The 17,283-nt window shown below is 48.4% G+C and overlaps 1 protein-coding gene across 2 annotated transcripts in view; it reads right to left on the bottom strand.

Annotated features, from left to right (window-relative positions):
* The window catches only part of SEPT5 (septin 5), a 57,390-nt gene extending 40,188 nt beyond the window's left edge, over positions 1-17,202 (bottom strand). The window contains exon 1 of one of the 2 annotated variants that reach the window (XM_025201558.1): positions 15,896-17,202. In XM_025201558.1, coding sequence (XP_025057343.1) covers positions 15,896-15,913 — 18 coding nt within the window. In that variant the 5' untranslated portion in view covers positions 15,914-17,202. Of the gene's footprint in view, positions 1-9,326; positions 9,481-15,895 lie in introns of those variants that run through there. The other variant, XM_025201559.1, reaches the window with a different exon arrangement.
* Positions 17,203-17,283: the final 81 nt, after the last annotated feature.

Genomic DNA, 17,283 nt, shown 5'->3' with positions numbered 1-17,283 from the left:
TCTTCCCCGAGCCAAAACTTCAGCTCACTTGTGTCCTCTCTAACCCGCCTAATACTTTTGTCCTTAGAGCCTAGTAAGTTTTGGTACAGCTGTAGGGTGGGAGAGAAAAGGGGTTGGGGATGCACTCCAAGTCTGTCAAACCCTGCTCTAGCCGTACATCCACGGTCAGGCATAAGGCATCTCCATCAAACCAGGGAGGCCTTTGTCTCACAGCTGCATCCACTCCGAGTCAAAAGTGCTTCAAAGAAGCATAGAATAGTAAAGCCCAAAGGGCCCTCCAGGTCATCTAGTCCAATCCCCTGCTCAAAGCAGGATCATCCCTAACTGAACCATCCCAGCCAAGTGTTTGTCTAACCCACTCTTAAAACCTTCCAAGGATGGAGCTTTTACCACTTTCCTCAGCAACGTGCATCAGTGCTTAACCACCTTCTCAGTTAAGAAGCGCTTCCTAATCTCCAGTCTAAACTCTCCCTGTCCTGCCTCCTGAAGCCCCAGAGAATAGATCAAACAAGAGAAGAGCTTCCAGCTGAAGCCTAGGAAGGGCTAACTCCATCCCACTACTGCTGGATATGGGGGTGTTTATTTCCAAGGAGGAGGGTGAATGTCAGTCATGATGGGTGGAGATGAAACAGGAAAACCTCCTTCCTCTGCAGAGGCAACTCCCACGGTACCTGCCTGACCAGCTATTGGGGACATTTCCTCCATTAAGAAATAGCAGAGCAGTTCTTTGGTTGCAAGGCTTTCAGAAAGCCCACAACAGGTCAGAACATCTTTAACACCACGGATTCGGATTTGAAATCTCTGGGGTTACCTTGGGAATCTGTTTGCACACCTAACGTGGTGCTATGGCACCCCAGTTGAGAATCGCTCTTTTAAAAGCAGTGTCCTGCCACGACTTGGTACCACTGGAGACTCCGGCCAGGAAGGGGTCAGCTCAGCTGCAGCTACTGGCACTGCTCAGATGGTTCCCAACATGCTCTTTTTAGTAAAACGTGGGTTTTGTTTTTTAAACAACAGAGCTGTTTGCAAGTGGCAGCAGATAAATCCAACAGGCAAGGTGGGGCCTGGGCTCTGCTTTGACACCAGCCCACCAGTGAAATACAAGCTCCAACAGAGCCAAAGCAAAATCACAGCAGCTTCTATGGCCTGGACACCAAGAGAGGGGAGGAAGGACCCTTTGCCACACAGTGTACATAAAGGTTGGCTAGAGCTGGGTGTTTAGCATTTGATCAGCCTGTCCAAAAGTCCCCAGCTGAGCAGGGGAGCAGGCTGGTATTGAAACACATTAGCCTGCTGCCTGGCACTGAGATATAACACTCCAGACTGCTTTCCAGCTCCATCCCTCCCACACACTTAAGCAGCCCCATTGTCAGGCTGTGAAAGAGAAGCCGATCAGCCTGGAGACCAGTTTGCAAAGGACTGTCCCTAGCCCCCAATCCCTACTATGCTCATTCCAAAGGTTTCCATGTTACGCACCTGTGAAGGAGGCCTAGAAACCTGGTGACAGTGTCTGGTGGCAATGGGAGAGGTGATACTGTAGTCACCAGCACAGAGGGAATTGAGAACACATACACACACCTTTGGGAGAAGCAGAAATTACTATTTGCACCCAGTCTCAGGTGAGGAAAACTTTTAAATGCCAGAGTTCAAGGCTAGGGGACAGGCAGCATGTGTGCACTGGGAGCCAGGCCCCTCCAGACTGAGATGGCCAGCACTATTATCCTGGTCCCTAAGGCTGAGGGGCAAGCACCCTGCTGCATGTGGGAGATGCCCAGAACTCGGCAAGATGCTTCACATCATGTGGCACAAGCAAGTGGCGCCTGAGCCTGCTGCAAGGAGCTGTGCACACAGCCTGTGCCGGCCTCACCTCAAAGAGCAGAGCCAGCAGTGACAGCACATCCAGGCATCGACCCACCTCAGAGCAGGAGGCGGCTGAAGTCACTCCCAGTCTGAAGTCATTTCCTTTCCCCAGCTGCTCCTACACCCTGCTCCAGACTAATGAGAAATGGAAAGAAAACCCAGACCCACAGAGCACATGCCCCACAAAATGCTCAATGCTTCATTAATCCCAGCCACCCCTAGGCCAGAACTCCCCCTCTGAATGGGATGATAAATTGCCCTTCATGACTAGCAGAGCGGGACTTGGGAGGGAAAGGGGCTTGGAGCAGTGCGGGCCCCACAGGCCCTTCTCACCTGGGCTCTTCAGACACCACCGCACGCAGGCTGAACAACCAACTTTGGGGCAGCAGTGATGCAAACCCCAGTCCCAGGCACGCTGATGAGGCAGACTGGCCCCATGGCCCTGGCCTTTATGCCCAGCAGGCCGTGAAAGCTCCACACAGGGTGCATCTACACATGCACTTTACTGAAGTTGCCTGATTAGGTCTGCAGTACAGCATCGCCATCTACATGTGTGGTGTTATGAGGCTGCAATTTAAATTAACTCCGCTGTTGAATAGTAGTGCCAGACACAAGTACTTTTCTATTGCAGAGTAGTTACGTGCGCTCAAACGCACGTGTAGACAGTGACAAGGCTGGCTGGGGCACATGAAGCACGTTGAGCCACAGCAGAGCAGCTCCAAGCTGGCAGGCTGACCCCCTGGGCCCTCTGCCAGCCAGGACTGCGCCGCCCTGGCTCAATGTGCTGCGGTCCCAGACACAAGTGAAGATGCTGTACCCAGGAGCAATAAACTCCTGCATGAACTGTGCTGGAATTTACTCAGCTGTGCTAATTGCAAATGTAGATGCACCCACAGTGTTGTTAGTGGCTGTGCCGGAGACAAAAGCCCTCTCCCTGCCGCTTGCACTAACTTGCCTTGATGCAACTCCCCATCCCAGCAGAGCTAATGCTACATTATTGAGATTTCAGTCCTCTCTGTTGCTCTAACAAAGCAGGTCCTGGGATTATGCTCCACTGCAGTCTTCAGATATGATTGCTCCCCATGCAGATACCTCCAACCACTTCCACACCAGACAGGAGCTGGTAGCACAGTCTGCATGATGTCGGTGATACGCGAGCAACCAGCCCATACGGAACTCCCTACAATTGTGCTTGCCCTGTTCCCAGGACCCATTCAAAGCTCACTGTGATAAGCCCAGACAAGCTACAGCCTCACCAGTGGCATTCAACCGTGCCCCTGCTCAGCCAGGTCTCAATAGGAGAATGCAGTTCAGCCCACCAGCCCATTCAAGCCCAAGCTCCCTGAGGAGGCAGCTATAGCTAACACAATGGTGGACTGGCAGACCAGAACCTTGTTCAGGATACACTGGTCATGGCAAAATAAGACTCTTGCTAAGCTGCCCATAGGGTCAAACAGGCTACAGTAATGACCAAAAAGCATTAGAGGCTGATGGCTCACTGTTGTTATCACGAGCACTGTGATCCCTGTGAGGGTCCCAGGGACAGGACTATGGTCTGCAATGCTGCAAAGGGTAAAAGCCTCTCTGTGTCAAGCCTACCTGACTGCTTTGCCACTAAAAGCAATCCCACACAGAACAGGCACTTGGAAACCTTGGTGATAAGCACCTAGCCAAGGGAAGCCCCTAAAGTAGAACCATGATATGTCCCCATGCCCTCACAATGCAGACACATGGATGAGATGCTCTGCCCAAAATGTGTCGCAGCATTAGAATACAGGGCCTCCCCTGGCATGCAGCCCTGGGCTCATTCCTTCAGCCCACGCAGCTTCTGAAGCACCAAGATTAGTTGTGGGCGGATTAAAAAGACCCTGCGCCCTGCTGCTGCTTCTCTGCAAGAGCAATTTGTTTCCCATCTGCATGGTAGCAATTAGTCCCAGGGGCTGGATGTATGATACTGTAGGATATTTCTCTGCCAGAGTAGGAATAAGCACAGTATTTAAGGATGTATTTATCACAATATGCATCACATCCTCACATACACTGAAGAGCACAACTAGGAGATTACAGATGCACAGACCTAGGGCTAGCGCCAAGGGCTGGGAGCCACTTACACTCACTTTTTTAACCCGATGCCCATATTGATTTGGAAAGCTTCTGCCACTGAGTGCTCAATCAGAGCCACGGGGACTAGCGTCTCAAAAGGGATGAGTACCCTCAAATAAGCAGGGGAGGCTCAGGTTAGACTCATAAAAAGGTTAATGTCCCATGCCACAGTTGCATCTCCTATGAAACGGCTGCAATAATAAAAATAAATTCACCACAAATGCATGCAACTGGGAGGGTTAATTTAGCAAAGGCTGTAAACATAGGAAGCCTGGCATAGAAAATGCTGTATCAAACCAAACTGTTCTGTTCTGCTCCAGTCTCTGTAGCTTGACAGATCTGAGAAACCAGGAATGGAGAACAAGTTCTGACCCAGGAGACTCTTTTCCTACAGAAACCACAGGACCCCTTTTTGCTTGAAGCAGAAAGATGACCAGACCCTAGATTCATGGGACCTTCCCCCTGTACATTTCTCAGCAGTTCTCCTTTGCACAGAATTCAGCAGCCACTCCGTCCTAGGCAGCACGGAACAGAGGACAGGCCCACACCACTTGCATATGGAGACTTTGCTTATGTTCTTTCTTAGAAACATACAGAAGCCTTGTGGCCTACAGAAATGTAACAAGAATCGACCATTCTGTATTATAGGAAGACATGGTAAAGACACAGCACCCCATGTTATCCAACGGCAAAGGCAGCAAGGCCCAATCAGTGATGTTGGCTACGTTTTCTGCAGTACTGGGAGGACCTCGGAGAGGGGCTGTGAACCCATGAATGTTCTAAAAGTAACAGAAAAACTCCCTGCAACTCTCTGCCCAGGCTAAAAGGGGCTTGCTTTATGCAAAATAACTGCAAAGCTATGAAGCTACTAGTTCCCTGTCTGACAGCAGTAGGGGCGAGGGGTATGCTATGCTTCCTTCCCAGCACGGGTCAGATTTGACTACTACCCTTATAACAGAGCCTATTTCACCATTTACCCAGATGCCCAGGAGCTGAAAGGTGCATTACAGAAATGCAGGGAAAGCCATGCTGCAAACATCCCCCTCACTGGTACACAGAGCTGCCAAGCCCAAAAGCAGCCAACTTCCCTGCCAAGCATTAAACTTAGCATTTCATTCATACTTCCAGTTCCTTTTGGGTGAGGAACGAGATACACCCACTGTCTGGTTGTCCCTGTCACCAAGGGGGAGGAAGGATGCTGCAGACAGAGGCACTTGTGCTCAGTTCAGATTCTGCTGGGAGTTCTGATGGCCCCAAGACACTTTGTAATGGGATACAGGAGCAGTCAGCTTCAATCCAAAGGCTCAAATGCAGCTGGTGTCAGCAGCAAGCAAAGAGCATTGCCAACTGAGAGCTGGTTTTTAGCGCAGTCCGTGCTGCAGTAGCTCCAAGGGATCCATTATACGCCAAGGTCCCACTGGGGTCAGTACAGTACAAGCATCAGATGCAGGTATAACCCCTGGTCCAAGGAGCTTACAGTCTCTGTATAAGACAAGGGGCTACAGGCAAACACAAAGTGGGATGTAGCTCCACCATCCTGTCCTGTCTAACTGCCCAGTCACCACTAAGCCTTTGCAGGCCTCACAGGAGAGTTTTATGGAGGGACATGGAGGACAAAGAGGTATTAGTGGGGAGTCTCACAGGTTGCTCCTTCCACACCAAAGGACCTATGTGGAAGGAAGTGCAAACATGTCTGTTTGGGAGGCAACTGGAAACCACCATCATCCCCAAGCCCCAAGTACAGAGGAGCCATCATTGCTGACATCTCTGTCAGTGCAGGGGTTCTCAGCAGAGGCAAGGTGTGTACGAAAAGTCTGGTCTCCAAAGATAGTCCATCCAGCTCAGGGTAACAGCAACTGATGCTTGGTGAGAATGTGGGGAGCCCTCCCAACCCAGCACCTTCCACACCACTGTGCTCACAGATAAGCTTTCAACGTCAAGAGCTGAATTGTATCCTTGGAGCTGCCCTGTGTCTCTGGTTCAGCCCAGCTGAGTGCGTTCTCCCCCTCCTTCCAAGAGGCACAGCAGGGCTGGAGCTGGCTCCTGGATGATGCTTGCTCACATGTGCTGGCTCCAAAGCAGAAACTTCCTCTGGAAACATTAGCAAGCCTAGAAAAATGGTTCCTGCAAACAGTCTAATGGAGACAGGTGAAATAAATGAGCTTCCCTCCTCCAGCTGAAGGATAGTCCCAGGAGAGCAGGGGCCTTGTGAAGGCAGGTCACAGATTTACGACTCCTATTGACTTTAGCAACCTTGGGATGAAAAGGCCATTCAGAGCCCCTCTGAACCTGCCTCCCACACAATTTTCCTAGCTCAAGCTTTCATCCTCCTACTACTTTCTTAGATCCTGTCCTGCCTAATTCACAGCCCACAGCAGAGCAAAGCCAGCCGCAGTCCTGGCACCAGGTAGACAAACTTGTTAGTGGAGGCTGATCCATGGCACAGGACTGAAGTTTTGCATTGGAGCATTTCCAATTAGCAAGGCAGCAGATAAATTATTCAGGGAGGAGGTGGGGTCTGAGATGGGGAACGTACATTAGTCACTAGAGGCCAGATTTGGAAAGGTTTGTAGGGGTTTAACTCACAGACTTAGAAGCCCAATTACCTTTCAAAATCTAGCACTAAAGCAATACTGCACAAGGAGCCTGTATTAGTGCCAACCCAATAGCCACTCTGAAGTGGGCATTTCCAGGAACATTGAATTTTAGCAGGCTGCCTTTCATCTCCAAATCATCAGACAGGACCAAACTGACATGCTGGGGCACTAGGAAGGTTACCAAACTCCTTATTTCTCTCAAATGTCACTTAGGCTGTAAGCTCTTTGCAATGGCCACCATCTTTATTCTCAGGCACCATCTTTACGCTCTGTTTGTTCAGTGCCCAGGACAGTGGTGTCCTCCTCCAGGACCAGGGTTCCCAAATGTAAATAAAGGCAGAATACCTCTATAATGCCCTGAGGGCTCCAGGGTGTCTATCTTTAACAATATGAACAGCAGCATGGTTCTTATGTTCTCAGCATAAAATGCAGAGGATTCAAGACCCAGGCTGGTAACTTTGGTAAGTGCCACCATTCCAATATGTTAAAAAAAATGGAATTTATGCTCCAAAGTCAGACCGAGGTGACAAAGAGCACCAGCTTGAGGCAGTAATAACCGGCCATCCTACCACAAACAGAGGAGCAGTGCACGGCAAGGGAGAATGGTCAGATTTATGATAATATCTGTTCCCTGCTATCTGTATGACATCGATCTTTTTGCTATTTCAACCTTTATTTCCATTGAATTTAAAGCCAACCCAATCAGAGAGTCCCTGAACTAATCTCCATTTACTCTGTGGTAAAATGATCAACCACGGTGATGACACAGTCCTGCTTCAGAAGAATTGTTAATTGTGACTCCCCATACTTGCACATTCCTTTTTGCATTGCTCTTGCATTCACAGAGTCTTTTGGATCAGGTCCGAAATAACAATCAGAAGTCGCAAAAGATGCAAAGTATTTGATGCAAAGAGGCCTGTATTGGGACAAGGAAGTTCATGGCCGTGCCACCTCTGAAATGATTTGCAAGGGATTTTTTGGAAGTCAAAAGAAATGAAACCAGGCTACAAAAGGATATTAGACCTGACAAGATGTCACTGGACTGGAAATGCTCTGACAGTTCGAAACACAATGCACAGCACTTGGAAAGAAATTTGGATTCAGTGTAGTGGAAACATGCATTCACTAGCTTGTTCTTTCCAAAAAGATGACCCGTACGAAATGGAAGTGACGACACAGGGTTGAAAGGACAGGCCTGCGGGACACCCATACAAGAAGGATAATTGAGAACAAGCACCACACAAGAACCAGAGAGTTCAAGTGGCAGCTACAACAGGACACCAGTACAAGAGGTTAAGAGGCCACCACTACAAGAACTTCTGAATAACTGGGTACAAAAGCAGATTAAATGCCTATGAATGACTGTGATACACAGGAAAAGTCAAACACTTCTAAAGAAAACTCTGGCTGATATTTCCAAGCAAATCTCAGGGCTGGGTGGGAGACAGGATGGGCAACAAACAGGGCTTGGGGTTTGCCCTTGGGTATTTAGCACCTACTGGAAAAGATGGAAATCACTTTCTTTCACTGGAATTACAGCAGTCCCAATAGGACCCATCATCACAGATGCTGAACATGCACACAGACATCCCCTACTCCGAAGAGATGACAGGCTTCAAGGACACCCCCTCCCACACACACATACATGGGGGTGGGAGAGGAAACAGGCTCAGAGGGGGAAGCAATCTGGGCAGAGTCACCAAGCAGAGCACTCATGTCGTTGGGTACCAGCCCACGTGCTGCCCTGGGCTGAAATCCTTTCTATATCTGGATGTCTTTTCAAGGCAGAAAAGTTCTTCTAAAAAAGCAATTCCCTGCTATTTTCTATTTTGCCCCCTCTCCTGGCAACCCTGCCAGAGAGCTGGCAACTTCCCACTCAGTTACACCCGAAACAACCCTTCTTCACAGACACAAACCTTGCAGCCAGGGAAGGTTTTTTATTAAGAAGTTCTTACCAAGAATATCAGCTCTGATCCTGAACCAGAGACCAGGGGCGCTGCCGTACGATGCACTCTGTTACCGCACAGGGACCAAGCAAATTTTACAGCCTAGCACGGGGAGAGACAGGGAGTGTTTATTTCATCTGATCTGTGACACTGATGTTACTGTAAAGCCAGGGTCAGTCCTCCTTGATATCAACTTACACTGCTCCGTTACTGTAGTGCTGGTGGGTAAAGACAGGGCTGTTGGGAGGGGGTTGTTTCTTATGGGCGGGGAGAGGGAGAGAAATGATTTGTTTTGAAGGGAAGACACTGAGATCCCAGAGGAGCTGAGTTCAGAGCTGTGAACACGTTTAGATAACTACATATTCCCAGGAGCCACATCCTCAACCCCACCCAGACACAACATAGTCCTTCACCCACATACTGTACTCCTTCCACCTAAAAAGCTGGAAGCAGAAGTTTGAAAGGGCATTAACCTTTCTCTGACACCAGACTTAGAAACAGGGAAGATAGGCATCCTGGCCAAAATGTTCTCCTCATCAGCACTGCATAAAGCCCAGGTGCTCAACTCTAACCCAGAGGCAGGCTGAGTGCAGGGCCCTTGTGGGGGATAAAGGTTTGTGAAGGGCTCAGATAGGGAAAGTCCCATGTTTAAAACACAGCTGAAAAGTTGCAGGCACTTTGCAAAGCATAAATAAAGCTACTGTGGTTAAGCTGCTGGCCGGCAAGGCTCACGGTACTGCCGGGCCAGGGGTTGCATTCTCTGCTGACACGATATAGGCTCCATACACCTTCCGCACCCCAGGCACTGCCTCCAACCTACCCGCTCTTGTTTACTGAGAAAACAATCCCGTTATTGACGGACATCTGGCCAGGCCCAGTGACCACGGGGGACCGGAGAGATGCTCAGATGCCATTAGCAATTCAAACGAGGCAGCAAAACGCCTGGCACTGGCCGGAGCTGATGAGCAGCTGCCCAAGGCAGGCCCCACTGTCACGAACAGGAAGGCTTTTCACAAGTGCAAATAAGGAGCTGCTAAAAATAATACCCTCACACAGCAATTAGATGGCAGGCTGCCTTCCTGTCCCAGTGCCAGCGAGAGCAGAGCGTGATGGAGGGGCCCTGAGGAAGAAAAACATGGGGACCCTTTCCCAGGACAACGTGTCTACTGAGAAAGTAGTAAATGGGAAGTCCCACCCGTGAGCCTGGGTAGCAAACCAACAGAGCATCTACTAGAAAGAAAGGATGCTCCAGTGACTGGAGACTAACCTGGGACTTGAGAGAGAAGACTGCAATTCCCTAGTCATGTCACATGGTCTCTCTGTACCTCAGTTTCCCCATCTGTAAAATGGGGAAGCTCATGGAATGCTGTGAGTTTAAGTGCGTTAAAACTGAGAGGTGCTTTGATGAGAGAAAGGCTAGATAAGGAGATTACGCATGTCTGCTGTAGAATGTATCTAAAATAAATCATTATCAAAGGCTGCAGGCTTTCGCTTTCCCTCCAGACCATGCTGGCTGGGTTCTAGCATCAGCCAGTCCCTCCAACAACTCATTGCTGTCACTCTGCTCTCAACTCCCTCCAATTTGTTGAATTTGTCTTGACATAAACATTCCCAGGAACCAGCTGGGTCTTGTAGGGGGGCTTTGGGCAAGAGAAAGCCCCTGATCTCTGCAAAGGGGCATGCAAGGGTGCAGACACATGCATGTAACAGGTAGAACTCAAGGCACTTTGGCCCCAAGAGTGCAGCCCTCCCCACACTGGAGATGACAGTAACAGAGAATGTTCCTTATCCTTCCTATGCACAGCCCCTGCAAGCAAACACAACCCACAAATACACTTGCAGCACACCGTGCTGCCTGCCCCTATTTATTTTTAAGCCACGTACTTGAGGTAGTGCAGCCTTGAAATAACAGTAACTCATGACTAGCCAGGTACGCATATCTGGGGACTCTATTCTCCACTACAGACCTTGAGGCATATTTCATGCAGCCTCAGACACTGAGCATCCTCTTCAAGGAAACAAACAATTTCCTTTCAAACAAGAGGCAGTTCAAAGCCTCCCATGTAAAGAGAACATGCTGCAGTAAAGAGGCATTTTCCTATGCTTCAAGGCTAGCCATGCTGCAGACACACGCAGAACTTGACTGGGTGGTTATACGAAGTAAGACATCCCTTGTCAACACACTCTTATCATCTTTTCTAGGAGTGCTGCTCAAATTGCCTCTTGTATTTGATCTGTGAGTATGGAATGATTATCCTCAGTGGTTTTCTTGTACACTCCCAGCTAATCCAAACACCAGGCCCCTTACAGCAACGCAGTATAAGACCGTGCCAGTTAAGTCTCCTGCCCCAAGATGCAGGGTGTCTTCTTCTCAAAGGGTTACAGAGAAACCTGAGTTCCTTGGCTAGTGTACACATGCTGGCCACAGGAGAAAGCTGTGTAGCCAACAGAATAGGGCATCCCTGCTGTTCACGGGATCATAGAGTAGAAGGCTTTGAAAGTGTCTCAGGTCATCTAGTTTAGGGCCCTGCTCAACGCAGGACCATCCCTGACTAAACCATCCCAGCCAAGTGTCGGCATAACCGGCTCTCAAAAGTCTCCAAGAATGGATGCTCCACCTCTCTAGCAGTCTATTCCAATGCTTAACCACCCTGATAACGAGAAAGTTCATCTTAATCTCCAATTTAAATTTCCCTTGCTGCAATTTAAAACCATTGCTCCCAGTCCTAGCCTATCATCTGTGGCTGCAGAGGACATCTCCACCACTGTATATGAGTCCTTCAGCTTCACATACTGCAGTTGGAAGTACAGAAGCAAAATGATGAGCTAGGCAGAGTGGACTGATGTGGCTGAGGAACACGCTTGGCTGAGTAGTATCTACTGGAGAAATGACGACTTACCTACAGAAAACATGCAAATATTAAGGATAGAACAGAATTATCCAAGCTCAAGTTCAGCAAACCACTGAGCAGGTAACTTGAATTGAGGCCTCAGCATGGTACAAGGGGGTACAGCTAAGGACAACAAGAGGATGGCAGTCAAGTGACAGCCGTGAGCACATTCCCAGGGAAGCGGTCGATGCACCGGATATTTAAAACTAGACGGGGCACAGAAGGGAAACATTCTGCCATGCATAGACCCTCTCTCCCGTATATTTCTATATATTTAAAAAGGCAACAAACAGCACCTAACCAAGATGATGTCTGACAACAAGGAATCCCCAGAAGACACTGAACTGCCAGCTGCTCTTCTCTCTGGACCACACTTACTCAGCGTGGCAGCCCCTTCATTCAAACTAAAAAAAAAAAAAAACGTATGTCCTCCTTGCGTGTACTGTAAGAGGAAAAGTAAATAATGTGGCAGTGCTAACAGTACCACTTATGTGCACGTTGAGAGGCTGACACAGACTACTTAACCTGGAAAAACAAGGGAATGTGAGGACGAGAGAGAGAAAGACACACTTTCTACTCTTCAGACTGCAATAAGATCTTCAACGCCTTTTACAACCCCTGGAATGCTGCAATCCACTGGCTGAAGCAACGCTGCTCTCCACCATCTGCACACCTAAAACAGGGCTTGATCCTCCCTCATTGACTTCAGCAGGGGGAGAAGCAGTCCCTCAATGAGCTCAATAGCACCTCCAGCTCTGGTTAATGTTTCTGTAATTCTCCTGCACTAGCATCTGCAAGACCCAGGGATGTGCCCCAAAAGCCACCCAGCAGGCATCCTACAGACGCCCAAGGGGCCAAGAAGCCTGCAAAAGCTGAGAGGAGAAAATCCATAGGCAGGAAAATCTTACGTCTCCTTTTCATAAGCTGTAAAATGCTGGGCTGTGTTTATACAAGGCAGTAGGCGCCTGGAGGGGTTCAGCCCCTCCTCTGCCCTTGCTGCCAGCTGTTTCAGCCATCCTACGATAAATAATTGACAAGCTGTAACAAGAACATCAGTGACACACAGGTTCTGTGCCCAGGTTTCTAGCACTTCTGACCAGCAGCCTGTACTCTGACCTCATTATACCACCTTTTCTCCAGAAGCCAAAGCAGAGTCAGATGCTGTGGCAGTACATCCTGCCTGCGCTGGACTTCCTTGGCCCAGTGCAGACCATCTGTCCATGGTTGGGGGCTCCAGCAGTAGGACTGTTTGGACAGATGCGTGACAGAAGGAGATGCAGCTGGGGGCTGAAATTCTTCACCCGCTGTAGCCCCACCCAGCTCCCGACACTGCCACGCTAAGCAGGGAGATGTTATCTGCTTTGGAGGGCTCTGCTGTGAGCCGCCTTTTTAGGCTGGCCAAAGAAAATCAACAGAACACACACAGCAGTTTACAGAGAGGTGAAAGGCAAAAAACTTCCACTCCTATGCTACTTCCAGCCAAGATCCACCGTGACAACTGAAAAACAAGCAGAGGTGTGCTGCTCTGACAGTATATCTAGTGCTTACCTCTGGATTCAGCAATTCATTCACTCTGCTTTTCCAGCAACCTGTTCCTGATAGCCGGCCTGTGGGGCCAAGTTCAAGAATTCAGAGGTCGAACCAGGTGTCTATGGATTGGGAGTCATAATGAGGCTTGCCTTACCTCAAGGACAGACAACCAACGTGCAGCTGAAAGTCTCTGCAGCTTGGGCAAAAGAAGCCATTCACCAAGTGGCAAAGGTAACTCCACCTTCAGCAGCCCCAACATGTGACATACAGGTGATGAATAAAAAGCCAGTATTGCCAACCCCAAGCGGTTGAAAAGGCATGAGCCAGGCCCCATGGAAACATGAGGCTGGGTTTAATCATGAGAGGTTGCTATTTTATTTCTTCTTTTTTTTTGGCAGGGGGGTTAATGAATTTTGGGGGTTCTCTCTGGTTTCTGCACCTTTCAGCTTTACTTGGGTCATGTTTTCAAGCATTTCCCCCCAGTTTAGAGGTTAAGAAACATTTGATTTTAAATAAAAGCAGAAAGTTTTGCAAAAATTAAATTAAAAAAATCGTATGACTCCAAAAGCTGGAGCTTTAGGGAAAAGCATCAAATATCAATGAGATGGAACAACTGGCAAACACGCACAGATTTCAGTTCTGCTCCTACCAGCTGCTCCTCTTGGGTATCAGCGTGACTCGGCACAGGCACAAAGATCTGCCCCATTTAGTTTTATCCCCGGTTTTGCAGATAAGAACACTGGCTTGCCGAACATCACGAAGGTGTAAGTGAAAACATTGTGATATTTGGCGTTTCTTGAAGTCTTTGCTTCAGCACTCACATGATGATGTGACAATTTCAGCTTTCCTTCAACAAACAAAAGGAAGCTTCTAGCCCTTCTGGCTGCAGAGAAAAAGCTTGAAAATACAAAAACCTACAGGCTCAGAAACAGCTGCCAATGAAAAGACCCAAAATGAACTTATTTCTTCCTAAATATCATGATTAGCAAGCCAATTTCAGTCCCCCAGAACTTGTAACTCGGCATTTTTAACTGTTTGGGAAGCACGCATCCGATTCAGGAGTTTCCAGTGGCCGGACTAGTTTTCAAATCACATATCGCTGCACAGACACCATCTCCTGCCCAGCATCTTCCATACACGCATTACCTCACAAACGCATTTTTAATGATTTATACAGAAGAATTTCCAGAACTTGCCCCAACTCCATGGAAATGGAGATGGTTGACAGAGCTGGCTGAGAAAGCGCACACACTGCAGTTTAAAATCCATAAGAGAACTGGATCCACCAGTCCACGTTAGTTCTCACACCCAAAAAACACTCAGCAACTTCACACTGTCAAAAACAAGAAGAGAAGTTGCAAGCCCATGCTCTAATCCCCTGCACTGAAAAACATACTGTCCCGCTCCATTTACCTTGAACACCACTTCAAAGAGCACAAGGCTACACAGCACCCTTGAGTCAGCATGAACCAACCTCCAGGGACATAACAGTGTCCCACCCCAAAAAACTCACGCGGACTTAGCGCACCACGAGACTCCAGTCTAACGAGATGCTCAGTAGTTTCACCTGTACTCCACCCACAGGAAGGCCTCAGGCTTTGGCAGAGTTTCCATCAGGTGCACTTGCCTGCTTGGCTCATACCACATTCTTCCCTCAAATTGCTCATTTTTCAGTCCAAGTGTTTTAAGTCAGGGTGTTTAGACCAGAGACACTGCATCCTGCACAGGGGACAACACCATGTCACCGCCTCAACCTCATCTGCTTCACAATGAGAAGGCAATGGGGTAAGGTACACAGCAGTGGTTCTCAATCTTCTTAGACTCAAGGCATCCAGAGACAGGCTCAAGGCACCCTTCAGAAAATGCAGGTTCTTAGTTTTCACTCATTTTTTGACTACAGAAAAATAATAAAAACATTCTTCTGTTGTAAAGAAGTAGGGTTGGCAAGCCGGTCAATTAACTGCTAAAATATTGTCAAATGCAGTTAACTGACTGCATATTTTTGGACCAGTCAATTTTACAAAAAAACCCTACTTTTTTGTAGTTTTCTTGACAGAAATGATTTGTTATTGCTTTTTGATGCATTTCTTAATGGAAAATTTGTGCTTTTTCTATATATTATTGGCAATTTTTCACAATTTTTTACCAGTATTTGACTGGTCTATTGACCGAACTTTATTTGAGCAGTCAAATACCCAACCTTACAGAGAAAAACCTCCATTGAGAATCACTGGAATAGAGACTAAGATGCATCTAAGGTACACCGTCTGGGCCACCCTTTGCCCAACATCCACGTAGGCTAAGTACAGACATGCAAAAAGGTAGAATCGATCTAAGTCGCGTGGTTTTCTCTAACTGGGGTAGTTTATATCGGTAGCAAAAAGAACAAACATTTGCCCTTTGGGGGAGGAGGGCAAATCCTAGACTGGGTTCCACCTTTTTTTAAAATCAGTCTCTGTGCGCCAAACTTGTGTTCTTTTATGGGTATAAACCAGTTTCCGATCACTTATACTGGTAAAAATGTAATGTCTGTACCTGGCCTTAATGCGAAAGTCAAAAACTCAAGCTCACCCACATATATTCTCCAAAGCTTCACACTACAAGATTGAGCCTTCCCTAACCTGCCTCCCCCAATTCCATGTTCTAAACCCACCCCACAAGCGCAGGAAGCCGACCACCAGCCATCCCGTCACTCCTGCTCCTGACCTTTGGTGCTTTTGCACCTCACCTCCTATCTCTAGGGCTTGCAGTCAGTCTCTACTGCTTGTAATCAGAGCCAGGCACAGTAAGAAAAACAGACAGAGGACATATTAATTACTAGAAGGGCTCTACTCAAGGACCAAGTAACAGGAAAGGAGGACCCTTTCTAGGAATCAGCCTGCCCACCACTTGTCTCTCTATGTGCTTGGCATGTGGTCACTGCAAGGTAATACAGACAGGGAGGGACGGATCAGATAGCACAGGCTACCTGAGGGTTGAGCATCATTGGTGGTGTAGATGCACCATAGGTGGTCTGGTCTGCGAAAAACTGCTATGCAGAGATAGGAGCTGAATGGAAGCCTCTTGATCCCTGTCTAGTATCTTAATCCACCATCTCTTCCTCTTGAACGGCAGAGTCCCCCGTCTTCAGTCATGCACAATTAGGTTCAAATTTAGTAGTTAGCTGAACATTTCCTGGAAAGCACCTATATCTCTTCAAAGACAGACAAGTGGTCTACCATTTCTTATTTGCAGTTTGGTAGCACTTGGGCCGCAGCCATGGACCCCGCGGGGTTGCACGACGCTAGGTGCTGTACAAACCTCAACTACTCCCTGGATTCCTATTACATGGGAACATGATTTTAAACTAAATGAGGTAAACTATCCAAATGGTTTGATTTCTTGGGGATAAACAATATTGGCTATGTGATCTTTCCAACTACAGGCCATTGACATTAAGGCAACACCGGTTTGAACTTTCTACCGAATGCTACTATGTATATAAGAAAGATGAAAACGTATATACCGAGACCTGTTTTTATGGTCTCGGTACAGATAATATTTTGTACATACGTGTAAGTGGCTAACCCCTAGGCTACATTTGTGGGGCTGATTCAGTGGCACAAGGGTGCAGCCTTGCCACACACTTATTGGTATTTGCTGTCATTTGCAAGCCACCTTGGACAGGGCAGCCCTAAAAGGGAAAACCTGCTCTCCAGGAATTTCACCTTCTTAAATAAGGACATTAACAGACTGCTATGTTTTTAGCTATTTACTCTCGTTTCAGCAGACTGCTTTGTATGCACAGCTTGGTCTCACTCCACCACTCATGAGTAATGTGGCTGGCACAAGCTCTTAATTCACTGTCCCCTTCCATGCAACACACAGACATACATGGAAGTATCCACAGACTGACGCGGATGGAGCTTTTCTGCCCCTGGAGGAAAGCTGCTCTCCCCTGTGGAGATGAGACGCGTGCTTCTCCTCCCTTTGCCCATCCTCTCCTGACAGACCATGACTACTGGGGACAGACTAACCCGCTCTGCATTAATACAGCGCAGCAAACACTACCCTAAGATAACATCAGGCAACGCCAACCCCTGCCTGGCTGCTTCGGGGGCAGATGAGACAAATATTCCCCCTGGAGGTTTAATCCACACAAGAAGCCACAGCTCTGGTCCAAGCTCGGTCTTCCCCAGGCTTTTGTGGCGCGGGTGTTTCGGGGGCCCGGAACAAGCTCTGAAATGCAAGGGCGCCAGCAATGGGCCTCGCCACCGCCCCCCCCCGAGCCTCCGCCCCTCCCGGCGCCGCGGGGAGCTCGGGGAAGGCAGGAGGCGGCTCTCGGTGCAGGCTGCGGATGGCAGCGCCCAGCTCGCG

Source organism: Alligator sinensis, unplaced genomic scaffold, assembly GCF_000455745.1.
Source record: "Alligator sinensis unplaced genomic scaffold, ASM45574v1 scaffold570_1, whole genome shotgun sequence".
In the NCBI taxonomy this organism is placed as follows: Eukaryota; Metazoa; Chordata; order Crocodylia; family Alligatoridae; genus Alligator; species Alligator sinensis.
This window is presented reverse-complemented; position numbering and strand designations above follow the sequence as displayed.